This window comes from Saccostrea echinata, unplaced genomic scaffold, assembly GCF_033153115.1.
Source record: "Saccostrea echinata isolate AGI-Se365-2 ecotype Australia unplaced genomic scaffold, CSIRO_AGI_Sech_v1 ptg000054l, whole genome shotgun sequence".
Classification (NCBI taxonomy): Eukaryota; Metazoa; Mollusca; class Bivalvia; order Ostreida; family Ostreidae; genus Saccostrea; species Saccostrea echinata.
The window spans coordinates 9,871,814-9,889,299 of record NW_026889803.1 but is presented as its reverse complement, the minus strand read 5'-3'; the positions used below and the strand labels follow the sequence as shown (position 1 = coordinate 9,889,299).

At 35.6% G+C, this 17,486-nt stretch overlaps 2 protein-coding genes across 2 annotated transcripts; both read left to right on the top strand.

The window, feature by feature from the left end:
• Nucleotides 1–8,602: 8,602 nt before the first annotated feature.
• On the top strand, nt 8,603–9,178 carry LOC133204594 (uncharacterized). Its single transcript, XM_061340348.1, has one exon. The coding sequence runs from the start codon at nt 8,603–8,605 to the stop codon at nt 9,176–9,178; it is 576 nt and encodes a 191-aa protein (XP_061196332.1).
• A 4,724-nt stretch (nt 9,179–13,902) lies between these two features.
• On the top strand, nt 13,903–15,602 carry LOC133204593 (uncharacterized). The gene is made up of 3 exons (XM_061340347.1): nt 13,903–14,063; nt 14,215–14,644; nt 14,754–15,602. Exons 1-3 carry the CDS (start codon nt 13,903–13,905, stop codon nt 15,600–15,602), a joined length of 1,440 nt encoding a protein of 479 aa, XP_061196331.1.
• Nucleotides 15,603–17,486: the final 1,884 nt, after the last annotated feature.

The following is a 17,486-nucleotide window of genomic DNA, read 5'->3' as shown; positions in this document are numbered from 1 at the left end:
ACGTCACATAATGGGAGGGATCAGCTAAATCTCATTTGCATTCGTTGGTGTTCCACAGTGACCGAGTTTAACATCAGTGCTGGTAAAGGAAATTTACATTAGGCAACCAGCACAAGATCTATGCATGCCCCCTCCCCTCCAAAAAATTACAATAATAAAATAAAAGGTATAACAAAACATTTATTGACTTCGTTCTCGGGCAAAATGCGTTTTGTCGACCCTCGAACCAAACTGTTGTAATTAGTGAAAAGTGACTAATAGCAACATTATAAAGCCAGTCTCTCTGTACTGAATTGTAGCACTAGATAAGTGACATATATTGAATACCTTACACAATAGGCAAGTGTTCATTGTATTTGTATATTTTGCATTCATTATTACCCCTTTAAGGCTTTAGAAAACCAAGTATGACCCTAAGGAGATCACTCGGGTCTAGCACGCTACAATAAGCAATTACCAGATTTTTGAAATTCTTGGACAACATTGCTTCGTCTATCAGTTAATTTTGTTTTATACTTCTATGGATCCTTTACAGTGTTGTATTATACTCAGGTGACCGTTAAGGCCCCTGGGCCTCTTGTTAATAATAAGAAAACCAACAGTTTTAAATTTGGGATTATAATTTTAAAGAACCTTCCGAAAGGATGTTAGGTCAACATCAAATCCAACAAATCACTTCACAAGAAAAAAGAAGGTACGGGAAAACCTTTTTAAGTATAAAGTATTGGAAAGATTTTAAAAACAGGTACCGTTATTGCATTTCCGTGAGGAGAAAAGAGTTGCAAACCTTCTCTCTTTTTATGTATTAGTCGAAAACGATATATTATAAAACAGCTCGTAGAGATAAAAGGGTTACTTTATCGATAACCTTGTTTCCGTAATCGCTATGGTTTTAAAGGAAGGGGAGATTACCCCCTTGCCCAACCCCAACCTAGAGGACCAGGGTAATTTGTTTATGGTTTCCTTCCACTAGATCTATGGCTTTCCATGGCTGACGAGTCTAGATCAGCCCGTGATTTTTGAGTTTATCTTCTCCTAGGTAACTGCCTTACCCGGCTAACGCCCTTACCTGAGCGGATTTCTGTAGGGTTTACTCCATAGCCTTTCCTTCTCCCAAAGATAACCACAAGGCAGCGGGTTGTATTTACCCATAGCTGGGGACTAGGATTGCAGGCACTAGGGCATATCCACACACCGGTGGGCCATGCATGCCGTGCATTTAGGGGCCTATAAGTCTCCTCCAAGACCTTGTGGTTCTGTTTGGGGCCGCAAGGTACCCAATTTCCATCTGCTACCTCAAGGAGGATTCCATTTCTGGGCCACATAGGTCTAACTGTGGAGAGGCTGAACCTGGCAGGGAAGACTTACCTATTTTGCTTCCTTTTCACAGCAAACTGCTGGCCAGGGGTGGTGCTGAAAGCGCGAGTGACAAGCACAGACACAGACAACACACACACCAAAGTAGCCCTTAGATGGACACCAGAAGGGAAGAGGAGACCTGGTCCGCCAAAGAACACCTGGCGAAGGACTGTGGAAAAGGAGATGAGAGAGCACAAACTAACTTGGGGAGAACTGGAAAAAAAATGCTCAAGATAGAGAGAAGTGGAAAAATCTAGTCCTTGCCCTATGTGCCCACGGGCATAAAAAGGACTTTGTCAATACTCACACGTTTACTAAGTCCAGATAGGTAGGTAGGTTATCGATAACATATAGTGCATATTAGAATACTATATGTAGAATAGGAAAGAGGTGTGTCGACCCCAGATTTTAAAAGAAAAAAAAATGGAAAAGGGGTGGGGTCCATGCCCGAAGTGCCTGTGTATGAGTTTAGAAACTTTATCACTATTTGTAAGCAGTATATGATGACCTAATTACATTTCCATGATAGACAAACTCTACTATCATTCCAGTTGTAAAGAGCAGCAACACTTGGTCAGTCAAAGCCCATTGCTAGCTTCTCTCTTCATATGCAAAATACTATCATTCCAATAACAACGTGTCACTTTGCTTGATCAAGCGTAGTAAAGTTTCGCATGTTGATTACCATATTACTCATCGATTGGATGTTTGAATACTATTTTGCACATGATCAGAGAAGCCAGCAATGGACTTTCGCTGACCACGTGCTGACCTGCTTCTTACAAATACCGTACGTACTCGTAAACATTCATTCAATTAATTGATTCATTCGTCAGTATTATCAATATATTGTTGGGTTCTCTGTTTCATATGCAAAGTAATATTCATTTTATTGAAATCAAGCATCCAATCGATGAAAAATATGATAATCAACATTTGAAACTTTTCACACTCGATCAAACAAAGTGATACGCTGTTATTGGAATGATAGTAGTATTCTTTTTATTGAAATCATACATCCAATCGATGAGTAATATGGTAATGAACATTTATGGTCCTCCACACACCCCCAGCTTATGTTCATATATTACTGAGCATTACTGTTAACAAGCATGTCAACCTTTAAAAACTTGCCAAGAATTGAAATATAATTTATACTGATTTTTTAAAAAATTATATTTCATAAGTTATAAGAATTTTTCCCCACTGTGTTTTGATAAGTAGTGCAACAAATTCTGTTTTTTCCCTGGTTTATATTATTAAGGACAGAAAAGAACCACAAAAACTTAATTTTATCAGTCAAGATATTTTTTAAAGAAATTAATAAAAGTTATTAAAAAAAAAAATAAATATAACTCATTTTCTCCAAAATACATGGAGAAAAAAATAGGGAAGATTCCCGTATAGAAGAAATATTAATGAATTAGATTACAACAAAAAATTGAATTAAAATCAAACTTATTGATTTAGAAAAAATATTTTCAAAATCTTTGGTATCAAAGTTCCTTTCAAGAGTTATCTTTCCTGTTAACTTTGGTAAGTCTCCGCATATTAGGTTCGATATAAAGAACGATAACTCATTACCATGTGATTACCGGAACTTGTTTTAAGCAGGTGCGAGGTATCTAGTTGTTTTTTTAACAGGTCGATTTTCAGCATTTCCCAATTTTTCCTTTGCTGTCAGCGGAATCCAGTGGTTTTGAAATTTAGCACACATGTTAAAATTATTTACAATGTAGTTTCCGACACTGGGAAATAATATATAAGTGAAAATAAAGTGAAATCTGCCCCCCTTCTTAATTTTAACCTGATTAGATTTTTATACTTGGTCGTTCTTCTTCGTGCTTAGTAAAACGAATAAGATAATTAATTGTTGCATTTACTTGTAGAAATGTATATCTTTAAATAAGAAGCACAACAATGCACACACAAAAAACATGATATATTTTCTTCCTCGTAACAACTGTCAGAGAAAGTTAAGGACATACGTAACGTACCTTACCTACTGATAATTTTTCAAGATATTCTTAATTTAAGATTATAGTGCCATCAGATGTTCGTAGACAAAAAATCAGCATGTATTACCAGGGGTTTTGAAAAGATATCAATTGATGAAGTTTCTTGTATAATTCAAAGAAAAATATACAAGAATTACTAGACATATAATCTAGATGTTTTGTTTGTCCAAACTTGTTTTAGAAGAAGTATACACACTATTTATTAATATTTATAAACACACAGTGAGATAGGTATTATTGAAACGCACAAATCATGTCAACTTTTCACAACATACTTAGTTGAATATATCGCAATGGATTGGTTAGCTTGAAAGTAATAATAAACTAAAACGTTTTCTCACAGATATACCCGTTATTTACGAATAATTACGCTACAAAAACTCAAAGGTCTGCTGTTCTTTTACTGAAATAATCGACGCCTTTTTCTTTCGGTCACGCCGTGATCATGCCATGTGTTCATTGTCTGACGTCATGGCGTCAGTCAGTACTAGATTTAGCCAAGGCTTGCTGGTCAAGTCGTTCAACAGAATTCGTGTGATAACTTGATCTTGGAAACTTCATACTATCTTAAATATCAACTGGAGAGCATGAACATGCTGAACACCCAAACAAGCCAGAGCACTTGACCTGATGTCATTATTATCACATTATACAGGTTACATAACATTTGGCCATTCTCGAATGCATCATTCCTGTCCAGCAAAACAGAAGGAATAAAGCTGGTCAGGTCGAACACTTGTCCATTATCTTTATCAAATTAACTAATGGCTGTTTATTTTCAATGCATACAAGTCTCTCTACCTTTAGAATTTTTATAAATCAACACACACATGTATTCATAACTTGCAGACGTTTGATTTATTGATAGTTAGTAAAAAAAAAAATATCAAAGGGAAGGATACTCCGATGTTGAATATTCTTTTGCTTAAATGCAAAGATGTTAGCTCATTTGTAAAAATTTAAAAAAAAAATAATCTCTTAGTTAACGAAATTGTTCACCAATTGATGTTTAGATTTTTATGTGTTGTAACTTTTTCTTTCAAAGCCACTGGTTATATCTTTGTATCCATGAACAGGCCCGTTAAAAGAAATTTCAGAAATTTTCAGTTTAGGGTGGACACTATCAAGAAAAAAAATCTTATAGAACATAAAAAAAGCTTATCAGAAATTAATATTTACATAATTTAGGGGACACAAGCATAAAATAGCTATCTATTATCGTGGGGCAGCCCCCCCCCCCCTCCCAGTTCCTACGTCCATAAAAAAAACCGAAATCACAAGTAATATAGTGTACATAGAAACCACTGAATTTTTCTTGTTTCTTAGCAAAAGAATTCCATTTCATGACTCAGAGTCATGTTGCGTACACATGCAGGATTGAACTTTTCTTGATTCTTCACATAAAAATAAATTTGCTCAAGTCAGACAAGCTTTTTAGGAAAGCTAATACTTGTTGTAAACTTATGATTAGCATGTTGTTATCAGTTTTCTGCATAATTTTCCATTGACAAAACCACCATAATCTCTAAAGCGTTCATAAGATTCTCTTACAGTACAGGCGGTGCCAGGAAAAACTATATAAAACCGGAAGTAAAAGTATTTTTCTCGATATATGCACAAGTCACGGGGTGTGGAGGACCCTTAAAACTTTTACACGCTCGATCAAGCAAAGTGAACGCTGTTATTGGAATGATCGTATGTGATTTCTTAACCTCAGTGGAGGTCTTTAAAAAGCTTTGTAGTGTAGAAAGTGAGAGAACTTTAATTACAAACATAGCTTTTCAAACCGAAGTTGGCTTTCTGACGAAAATTCGAAACAGAAACTAAGGTAATATTTTTGTTTTTTTCATATAAAACCACATCTATTGAGTTATTTGTCATTTCTATGTACATGTATATTTAATTTTCGCTTATTCTGACCAAATCATATTGTCCTAATTTTTAACATTAATCGATGAAGGACATGATGCAAATGAATATATATAGCTACAGCTCTTTAGCTCGCTGTTCTGAAAAATTGGGATGGACTACCTGAGAGCTACAGTGCCACCCATTGCAAAAATTGTATATATATTCAATTTTATTGCGCACAAAAAAGTCATATAAAAATATTACTAACCGTGTGTTTCTTACATATTTTTTTTTTTACTATTTCCATTCTGCAAAACATTTCCCACTGTCGTTGTTAATAGCCCTCATGGGCCTGAGATAGAGACCATCGAAAATTTCGTCTATATTTATACATGTATATATACTGAAACGCAACGAGCAAAAAACTACAAATATTTGATTTTTTTATCTAACGATTTTGAAACATGAATACGGCAAGGTAAAACTCAATTTAAAAACATCATAGATTTGATAAAAATGTTGAATAATTATCTTTTAACTTTAGAAAGTAACACATAGCTGTCAACCCCCCCACCCCACCCCCCCGGCATTCAATTACAGCGTGCAAGACCGCCATGCACACCAACTGCAGCTTCATTTCTACGATGCATTAGGAATATTAATCTCGAGATCTGAACGAAAGAAATATTCTTTGGCATTTTAAGTGCCTTTTTTCAAATGATTTCGAATTTTCTCGAAAGTTAGCGCAGTGTATTAACCCTTGGACTTCCGATCCACGGAATGTCATTCATGCTCATGACACGTATGAGCCTGTTGAGGCGTGTTGTAGTGCATATATGCATCTGCAACTCTCCATCACCTTTATTTTGAGAATTTCCAGCTAAAGCAATGGAAATGCGTACTTAGTCATTTTCAGGAAGCTTTGGCATCGCTTCTAGAAAAGAAAGGAGAATTTATTTTTCGGAATATTGTTGCATTACTTATGATGAACAGATACAAACCATTAAAACCTCAAGTTTTTGCCAAATGTTTTGTTTTTGATTTCTGTTAAAGGGGCTTAACTTAACTTCCACCGGTCACGGTAGCCTAGTGGTAGGGCGTTCGATACGTGATCGGGAGGCCCGGGTTCGATTCTCGTTCGCCGCGCCGCGTCAAATCTAAGACGTAAATATAGGTAGTAACCGTTCCTTCGCCATGCACCCGTCACTAGAAGTGAAAGTCACGGGTCTTTCGGATGAGATCTTAAAAACCGAGGTCACGGTGGACGTTGGCACGATAAAGATCCCTCACTGCTCAATGGCCCTGAGTACCATAAATCTAAATTTGAAGCCCTTCACCGGTATATGATGACGTCTCTATATGAGTGAAAAATTCTCGATTGGGACGGGGTTTTTTTGTTTGTTTGTTTATTGTTTAACGTCCCTCTCGAGAATTTTTCACTCATATGGAGACGCCACCACTTGCCGATGGAGAGCTGCAAAGTTTGACCTATACCCGGCACTCAGAGTCATTGAGCAATAAGGGATCTTTTTTCGTGCCAGCACCTACTGCGACACGTGACCTCGATTTATACGGTCTCATCCGAAGGACCGGTCTCCACGTCCCACAGTGGGATTCGAATCCGGATTGTGACGGAAATCAATATATAATTAAACAATCAATCAACCAAACTTAACTTCCGGTAATGGTATGAAAATCATTCAACCGTTAAATATACGATATTAACAAAGATGCAGATGTCCTTGCTTTTTAGGTACAAAGTTATATTCTATATATAATATTTCCCCCTAAAATAGGATGTTGCGTTTCTTTTGTGTTTCAGTATACAATGTACTGCTATTTTTGTTGGTAAGACAGTTCGGCCCAACGCGCCTCGTACATGATTTGTGAATACAGTTTTGTTGTGGAAGTAGCAAAAGAATATGTTAGGAACACTTGGGTTATAAAATAAACGGAGAACTCAATCGAAAAATTAACAGCGCACTTTTTTGTTCGTCACAAATATACAGTTTTTTCAATGGGTGGCACTAGCTCTCTGTAGCGAGCTACAGAACTGCAGTTAGTAAATGAAATGCATACACTCAAAAACTCACACATTTTGATGTTTCATTGATGTAGGAGACAGTTTTAAAATTTAGCTTTAAATATCATTTTGAAAGGTCCGTCTAGACCATTTTATAAACAACTCGGACCATAAGCCGCTATGCTTAATTAAATGGATTTAAATCCAAGACGGGAAACACATACACCTCTTTATTTAATGATTAAAACATATATTAATGCTCTTTTCACTCAAGTAGAATTTAAGCAAAAAAACCTACCTTTCCAGAACATATTGTTTTTATTGCACATTAAAATTAGATCTTTGGTCCGCTCCAACTAGATCGCTATAATAACTTATTGAAGCGATTTAGTTTGAGCGGATCAAAGATCTAATTTTAATTAGATTGCTTATTAAGTACTAAAATTTGTTTTAGAATAAATTGGTAAGAACTTGTTAAAGATATGGCCACAAGTACAACTAAAGCACAAGAACTCATCTTATGCCACCTCTGTGACAGGAAACCTACCGTCTTCCACTGTAACCTTTGCCAGGTAAACTTATGTGAAGAATGTGTTGGAAAACACTATAGGATGGCAACAATCCCTGCTCATGAGATTGTCAAATATCTAGATAGAAAATCCCCACTGCAACACCCACAAAGATAAGATTTGTACTATTAAATGTCAGAAATGTGATGTAGAAGTTTGCTTGAAATGTCTTACCAGAACCCATAACGGAAATTAAGGCTATTGTTGATGAAAAGAGAAAACTTTTGGAAAAAGACACAACTTATCTTAAAGAAATTCTCATTCCAAAATTCGAAGATGCAGATTCTAAAATAGACTTAAAATTAAGGGATTTAAATGCCAGATGTGATAAATTAGAACAATCAGTCATAGAGCATGGGAAACAATGGCACCTATTCATTGAAGAAATGGTGGAGAAAACCACTAAAGATATTACCAAAATGAGAGAGAATGGTATTAGAAGATTGAAGGAATTCCAAAGGGAAATCAAAAATGTTCTTGCAAGCATACACGAAATTACTCTGCAAAACAACAAGATAGATCAATCTATGAATATCAGCGACATCACAGAATATGAAAGCGATATTCAGAAGTATCAAAAGATTCCCTTAGATATAGAACTAGAACTACCAACTTTCGTCTCCAAGGACATAAATAAATGTAAACTTTACCAGTTTTTTGGAAATTGAAAAGAACTCAAGATCCAAACAGATCCGATCCACAAATCAGATGTATCTAATGAACTCCTAGATAAGCCCATTCAAATTGCAGCCTTCCGGACTGGAATAACAAAGTTGATGAGGATGGCATGTCTAGATATAGAGAATGTATGGGTAACCAGGAAGAACAAAGCCACCATCACTCGTTTCAACATACTGGGAACTGTGCAGGAGACTGTTACCGCCACCTGTTGGGATCATCCTAGTGACATTTCAATTTCAAAAGAAGGACATCTGCTCTACACTAATAAAGTAAACAAAATAGTAAATGATGTCCAACAGACAAAACCGAAGATCACGGCACCACAGGGATGGGTTCTACTTGGACTGTGTTTCACACAATCAGATGACTTACTGATCAGTTTGCAAACAAATGATAAAGAGCGCTATAAAATTGTCCGTTATGAAGGTCAATCAATAAAGCAGGAGATAGAAAAGGACGATCAAGGTCATCCTCTATATAAAGGAGGAGGTAATATGCTCTTCGTGGCAGAAAACAACAACGGGGATATCTGTGCCTCGGATTGCAATGCCAGTATAGTCACAGTGGTGAACAAAAAGGGAAAACTCCGATTCCGATATAAAGGACACCAAACGATGAAGAAGCAGTTTGATCCCGTCTCGATTGTCACAGACACCGCGGATCGTATTCTGGTGTAAGATTTTGCAAATCGCTGTACTCACATTGTTGATCAAGGCGGAGAGTTTCTCCGAAGTCTGGATGTCTGTGGAGCATCGAGTATAGACACAGTGGGTCGACTGTGGGTGAGAGAGTTTAATAGTGGAAATGTTGAGGTCATTAAATATAGAGGATATTTATTTGTAAAGAATTTTTAATATTAGAATTACAATTCATTTATACAAGAACTGAGTCAACCTCGATAAATTATATTTCAATATGCAAAGCTTAATTATATGTCTTATTAAGGTTAAAGAACAGGCGTTAAATTCTGTGTCATTTCATACTTTCTATAATAGTTTAATGCATAAACATATAGGCCTAGAAGATGAACCTTATGGTTTAGTTTTTTAAATACCATTTTATTTTGACAAAGACGTAAAATAGCCATATTTTGTACATGTAGTGCCTATACGTATTTACAGACAAATACATGTACATTGTTTTGTTCAAAAAGAGTTAAACTAATGATTTTAGAGTAATCTTGATAATCTGTGTAATAAAGAGATTTTAATAATTTTTGTGCACGACATGTGTCCAATTCTTCAAAATCTTATACACTTGATTTTGTTTTTATTTTCTCTGTTAACATTGTTTAATTTTGAATACGGACTGATTTACACGTACATGTGCATAGTAAGCTAAGACCTAACCCAGATGTACACCCAGGTAGTCTTGGACTTCCTAGTTTTGTTGCATGTGCCAGTTTAAGATATAAAATGTGTTTCCGAAAAAATGTTTCAAACATTAAAATCATGTTGTAGGACAATGTGTTTTGTAATTTGTTTGCAAGAATGTATCAAATCAACAAAATGTGTTTGTAATCGGATTAAATGCATGTATTCCTTTTGAGTACGTCATTTATGCAATACATGTAATTATTAAACCCCTCTCTCTCTCGCTCTCTCTCTCCGTGTGTTTCAATACCTCTACCGTAATCTGTATTTCATTCATTACATGGTACATGTCTGTATACCTTGACCTTGACTTGGCCTATTTCAAACAAACTTACCACAAAGTATCCTTCGATGGAGGGGATTCAAAGTTCAAACAAGCATTCTGAGGGTATTGCATTAGCAATACTAGTCCCCTACCGGCAAGTATAACCTGGTTCCCGTTAAAAATTGAAAATGCCATGAATCCGTCAAAAATAAATGAAGTGGAACAAAATTCAAACTTGGTCTATAAATCATCAAGGTAAAGTCACATACCAAAAATCAGCTCAATATCTGCAAGCGTTTAGAAAAAAAAAAGTGCGGAAAACCCTGAAAAATTGAAAAGGTCATAATTCCGTCAAAAATCATTGAAGCGGAACAAAATGTAAATTTGATCTGTAACTCATCAAGATACACTCGTATACCAAAAATCAGCTCAATATCTGCATGCGTTTAGAAAAAAAAGTGCGGAAAACCAAGTGGGACAGACTGACAGACAGACAGACGGACGGACAGACTCAGAGGAAGCCTATAGTCCCTTCCGGTTTCACCGGTAGGGGACTAATAAAGAGGTGAGATATTGAGAATTAGGGGGAAAAATAATGGCATCTTTCAAAATCTTCTCAAGAACGCTAAGCCGAAAAAGTTGAAAGTTAAAAGAAAGCTTCATTACATAATGCAGCTTTAAGGTTGTTTAAATCATAACTCTCGGGGATAGGGTGGGGCCACAACAGACGATCAAATTGTACATAAGAATATATAGGAAAACATCTTTTAAAATCTTTCTCTCAAAAATAGCAAAACCAGGTTCAGTCATATTTATAAAGAAGCATCCTCAGGCAGTGTAGATTCAGGTTTCTTGTAATCATGACCCCCGGGGGTAGGGTGTGGACATAATGGCCGATCAAAGTTTTACATTGGAGAAAAGTTATGGTTTTAAAAACGTGTAAGAAACCCTTCCAAGTACGATACTGATGGGTTTTTTTTTCCTGTGATATGATCCATAACATTGATTCTTTCAACAAGCATTCTGAGAGTATTGCATTAGCAATACTGGTCCTCTACCGGCAAGTGTAATCTGGTTCCCGCTAAAAATTGAAAATGCCTTAATTCCGTCAAAAATCGATGAAGCGGAACGAAATTCAAACTTGATCTATAACTCATCAAGGTTAAGTCACATGCCAAAAATCAGCTCAATATCTGCAAACGTTTAGAAAAAAAAGTGCGGAAAACCCTGAAAAATTGAAAAGGTCGTAATTCCGTCAAAAATCGTTGAAGCGGAACGAAATGCAAACTTGATTTATAACTCATCAAGATACACTCACATACCAAAAATCAGCTCAATATCTGCAAGCGTTTAGAAAACAAGAGGCCCAAGGGCCTTAACAGTTCATAAATTAGGTTCTAATCTGTTCCCCATTTATCACTCTCACCATACAGTACATTAACAAACTATCAGTGCTTCTGTACTATTTTAATTCCTTGTTGAAATCTCTTATAAAAATTAACAAATTTAGGAAATCTCAGAATAAAAAATCTAATTACATTTTTAAATAACTGATTTTTAAAACGATTTTTCAAATGATGGGTAGATAGACGTCGTAATAGTATATTTTTGACGTTCTTCAAGCGGGGTCATTTATTATGTCATAAATAAAATATATATAAAATATATGCTCTTGAAATTTTAAACATAGGAAATTGAGAATCTCACAATCATTTTTATAATTTTTTGATGTAAATCTGTGGTATCTGTCATATTTTGTTGTACTCCATAAAAACAGGAAAATATCACGAATTTTGGCATTTTGAGATGCCCCCTCTGTGTTTCGTGCATAAAAATGTACAATATAGTATTTCCCATCAAATAATATAAATTGAGCAAAAAGTCTATAGTACCATTATAATTTGCTCCGAAGTGCAAAAAAATGGTATTCTCCTATATAATCCTATAGTAAATGTACCTGTATTTTGATAGGGTCCCAAAAAATAACCAGATGGTAGATTCTCACTAAACTTCATGTATAGGCATGTATACTGAAGTCAATGGATCAATTTTCTATTGTTGACAGTATTACATCACCATATCATTTAGGTTTTCATCACGTGATTGCTTGTGGAAACATAACACGCTTGCAAATAAATCAAGGTAAGCTATTTTTTTCCGTTCTAATTTCTAGTTTTTAGAATAGATTACAATTTTACTGCATGGGCATTAAAATATGGAAATGTATATTCCTTGCCTCCTACATTGAGAGTCTATCTCATCGGACCTCCAACATGGTGGAATATCAAGCTAGGCCTATAGCCTACGTAGTAAGCCTAATATGTTGATGTATTTTAATTATATGTAGCCTAAGGAATACTTTACTTCTCTTTCTCATTGCAATCATTTAGAACTATTATAATCAGAATATTTTATAAACACTTTTTATAGATAGCATGAAATGACACGTAACATAAATGAGAAGTATGGAAGCGCGTGGGTATTTTTTCCATTATATGTTGATGAAGATATATGTTGAATTCTATCGCAAATATCTTTTTTTTTTTCAAAAAATAATTTTTTTAATAAAATAATTATGTGCTCACAACCAGTTCGCCAACACTGGGTATAATTAAATGCATACAATTTAAGTATGTAAAACAAGATGTGTTTGTGAAACACTGATGCCCTCCGTATGGCAGCTCATGGCAAAGGTTAAAGTTTCTCATATATATGCAAGTCAAACTCCAAAGGTCAAAGTAAACAGATCAAAATCGTTGGTACTCAAAGGAAAGGTCTTGCCACAGGAAAACACGACCTATGTGAAATATGAAAGCCTGTTCATAAGTTATTTTCTCAAAAGTAGGTCAAACTCAAAGGTCAAGGTCAAAGGGTCAAAATTGTTGGTACCCAAAGGAAAGAGTTGTCACAAGACGTACACCAGTGACCTGTAAAATATGAAAACCCTAGCTCCAATCGCTCAAAACGTATGCTTAATTTAAATTGACATGAACTGCACTTCATGAAGATTCTTACATAATATGAGCAATCATAATCCTGCCGCTCTTGAGAAGATTTTTCCTATATATATGTATTTTCATTTAAAATTCGGATCCACCGACGAATTGTTGCTTCTCCCTACTACGGGGCCACTTGATGAGCAAAATTGATTCTGCAATACCTTGCATATTTAGAAGAAGTGCGAATGCTATCTCCCGATCCCAGCCTACATTAAATCACTCCTAGATCAACACATTTGAAATGTTGGCCAGTAAATCTTTTTTGAATGCAAAGTTGACTTCATTAGTATTTGATTAATACCTGTGTTAATCTAACTAATTGCTGTTAAATTCGACTCTCTCTAGAAAGGATGCGTAACTTTTTTATGCCCACTGTTCGTTATCCTCACTTTCTCATTCAAATATTTTAACGATTGGAAATTGACTTGTAGGTAGGCGGCAGAAAATAAACTAAAACAATTGCAGTTCTTTGACGAATATTTACATTCATTGAATGTTTTCTTCTTTATTTCGTATGAAACCACTTTTCTTAATCAATCCACCAAAGTTTTCAAGACCACCTGTATGAAAGAATCGCTTAGGAGGGGGTTCTTCATCAATGAAACATTGATTATATTCATTATAGATATGAGAAATCAATATCACGATAAGAACTGATGAAAAATTAAGCACACTGATACAGTATTTATATTAAATGTAAGATAGATAACTATATAGTAATTATTTATAGATATGAATAACAAATGACCATCTAAAGTGTGGCAATGGCTACCAGTACAATCCGGGCACAGGAGATCATCCTCTGTCACCTCTGTGGCACGAGACCCACCAAGCTTCACTGTAACCCCTGCCAAACAGATTTATGTGAAAATTGTGTGGGAAAACACACCATGATGTCATCATTTGCCGCTCATGAAATCATAAAGTACCAAGACCGAAACTTCCAGCTTCTTCTTCCAAATTGCAAAGCCTCACAGGGATGAAAAATGTTCTTTCAAATGTCAAAACTGTAATCTTGAAATATGTATCAAGTGCCTTACTGGCATTCATAATGGTCATAAGGTCTTTGAAATTAGTGTTTCAGTTGATGAAAAGAAACGTCTTGTGGAAAAAGACACATCTTATCTTCAAGACGTCATTTCTAAATTCAAGAAAGCGGACGAAGAAATTGATTGCAAAATGGTGGCTTTGAACACCAGATGTGATGAATTAGAAGAACTGATATTAAAGCACGGAAAAGAATGGCACTGCGTCATCGACAATGTCATGATGAAAAACAAAAGAGAAATTGCCAGAATAAGAGAAGATGGAACAAATGAGTTAAGGAAATACAAGACGGAAATGAAGGATGTTTTTCTGAATCTGCAAGAAACCGTCCAGCGAAACAAAGAAATTGTCAAATCTGTAGATGTCAATGAAATCTGCCAATACGAGCTGGCATCTAGTAAATATCAGAATACCCCACTGAATGTTGAATTAAAGCTTCCAACTTTTGTTTTCAAAGAGGTAAAATCAGATCAATTTTACCAAGAGTTTGGGGGAATTAAAGGAATTTCAAGTTCAAAGGGGAAAGGGTGAACAAACTTCTGATACACATTTATCAGCTATTCAAAAGGTCCTTAGGATAGCTTTAGAAATTGCAGAATTTCCTACAGGAATAACACCATTGAAGCGGGAGATATGTGTTGGTTCAGATGAGGCGTGGATAAGCGGAAATGATGAAACGGTTACACGTTTTAATATAAAAGGCGCTGTACTGGAGAAAGTCAACACCACTTGTAGTGGTTCCCCCAGTGATATTACAGTATCAAAAGAAGGAAATCTAATTTACACCGATACAGCAAATAAAGTAGTTAATATAGTTCAACAAGGAAAGTCTACCACTCTGATCACTGCACCGCAGGGGTGGGAACCTCTCGGAGTGTTTTGTTCGCAGTCAGGTGATTTACTTGTTAGCATGAGAACAACTGATCAAACACGCTGCAAAATTGTCCGCTACGAGGGTAAAAGGATAACACAAGAAATAGAAGAGGACGACATGGGCGATCCTTTATATAAAGGAGGGTCGAAAATGCTCTTTGTGGCTGAGGACGATAACGGAGACATATGTGCTTCAGATTGCAATGCAAATGCTTTCATCATGGTCAACAGGGCTGGAGAACTGCTATACCGATATACAGAAAGACAAATGAAGGGCAATCCTTGTGGTATTATGATATTTTCTGTTTTTCGGATTTTCCTGGGTTTCTGGGGAAAAAGCGCTTATTTCATTTATGAGTACGGTCGTCGAAGATTTTGTTCTGGTTTGGGCTATTATGGGGCACATAGCATTGACAGATTTGGAAGGCTTTGGTTAGGGGAATCAAGCAGCGGAAAAGTGAAGATCATCAACGATGAAAGAATGCTATGTTTGTATTATGTTTTACTTATTGGGATCATAATTTCTCTTTTCATCAATTTTTGATGGTACATACATGTATGTATAACGAAGTTTTTCGTGTAAATCAACAATAAAAGATAAAAGAAGATAACTTATTCTAATGTTTATGACAATCTAGCGGTTTATTTTATCAAATGTATAAATGTTAACCCCCTCCAATCCGCAAAGTTTCCATTTTTCAATGGGGAGTATTTCGTTGTTTGAAAATAAAACAAACTAGATGTTGTCATAAGACAGTAATCATATTCTAAGGTATTTGCCTCAAAATGCAGTCTCCTTCATATTTGGGTAACCCTGGAAGAAGCCACAATAATTATATTATATATATATATATATATATATATATATATATATATATATATATATATATATATATATATATATATATATATATATATATACATGTATTTGTCAAATTGAGCATAAAATGTTTAGGTGAACATGTGACACCATGAGCAACTAATATGTAAGTATTTCTTATACTTATTAGTCATTCATTACCAGTCTTAAATTACAGAATTTAATGATGTACATTCTGCTAAATAGAAATTTTTTGAAACAAGGTTATTGTTTAAAGAAAAAAAGGAAGGGATTAAATTTTTGGATAATAAGAACTTCTTGAATTTATTGGCAAAACAACAAATATTATTATTATAGTGCATAGTTGTTTTGCTGAACTTTTAAAAAAAAAATCAGATGCCAAAATGACAACTTCTGGAATTGATCGAACCGCACCTGGAGTTGGACTTCGTCACCCTACCAGTACTAGTTTTACCGTTATTATTGGATGATCATTATGTCAGTTAAAATTGATAGAGTGTTTTAAATGGAATATATTTTATTTTATGAAGTTAACAGTACCAATAACAGGCGGTAAGTACATTACAACTTTTGGGTGCCATTAAAAGTTTAGGTATAGAACAGGGTAAAATAATCTGAAATGCAAATGGTTTGGGGCTTATAGCTTGGAAGGGGTCAAAGGTCATTGGATGCCACACGCAAGTTATAAACTGAAGTCCCTGGGGGTCATTCCCACTCCCTAAAACTGGAAACAATCAAATAGCTTTAAATAAAATCGAAAGCCCCAAAGCCGTCTTTGTATTATGACACATTAAATGGTATAAGGGGTCATAACCCCCAGAGGTCTCTCTGACCACCCCCTGAAACTGCAAATGATCATATATATCTCAACAATGGTTGAAAACTTTTCCCCTTAACCCTACATAATCTTGTTCCTTGTGTCATTATGCATTTCATGGTATAAAGGATATGACTCTCTGGTGGTCATTCCCATTCCCTTGAAATGATCAAAATATGACCTGCGTCAAAAGTGCATCAATGATAATCCAGTAGCCATTTCATACATGGCCCCTTATGATCAACCCATCCTCCTTGAATTCCTTTGTTTGTTTGTTGTTTAACGTCCTTTTCGAGAATTTTTCACACGTGTGGAGACGCCACCACTTCTCGATGCAAGTTTAGACCTAAACCCGGCACTTGGGGCAGCTGAGCAGTGATTGATCTTTTTCGTGCCAGCACCTACTGCGATACGGGACCTCGGTTTATACGGTCTCATCCGAAGGACCGACCTCTACGTCCCGCAGTGGGATTCGAACCTGCGACGTAAGGATCAACTTACTCCACGACTCTAGAGCAGACGCTCTGACCACTGCGCCATGCGGGCGATATCTCCTTGAATTAGAAAAGAAAATTATTCAGAAACCCGCCATTAAACTTTGTGTACATTTTTGTATATATATATTTTGAATACGGTCGAGTACACACAAAATAAATTGCTTTCGCACGAATTCCGTTTTGAGGCCTCAACTGACATAGCCTAGTTCCACTGAATAGATTCTACGCTAAATGAAAGTTTTGATCAAATTTGCTATGGAATAAAATAATCAC

Bases quoted from the DNA above. Each gene is read 5' to 3' on its own strand.
- LOC133204594 (XM_061340348.1), top strand. From the start codon at position 8,603: ATGGCATGTCTAGATATAGAGAATGTATGGGTAACCAGGAAGAACAAA.
- LOC133204593 (XM_061340347.1), top strand. From the start codon at position 13,903: ATGGCTACCAGTACAATCCGGGCACAGGAGATCATCCTCTGTCACCTC. The intron at 14,064-14,214 runs GTACCAAGACCG...CTTTGAAATTAG, and splicing joins GCCGCTCATGAAATCATAAA to TGTTTCAGTTGATGAAAAGA. The intron at 14,645-14,753 runs GTAAAATCAGAT...GCTATTCAAAAG, and splicing joins CAACTTTTGTTTTCAAAGAG to GTCCTTAGGATAGCTTTAGA.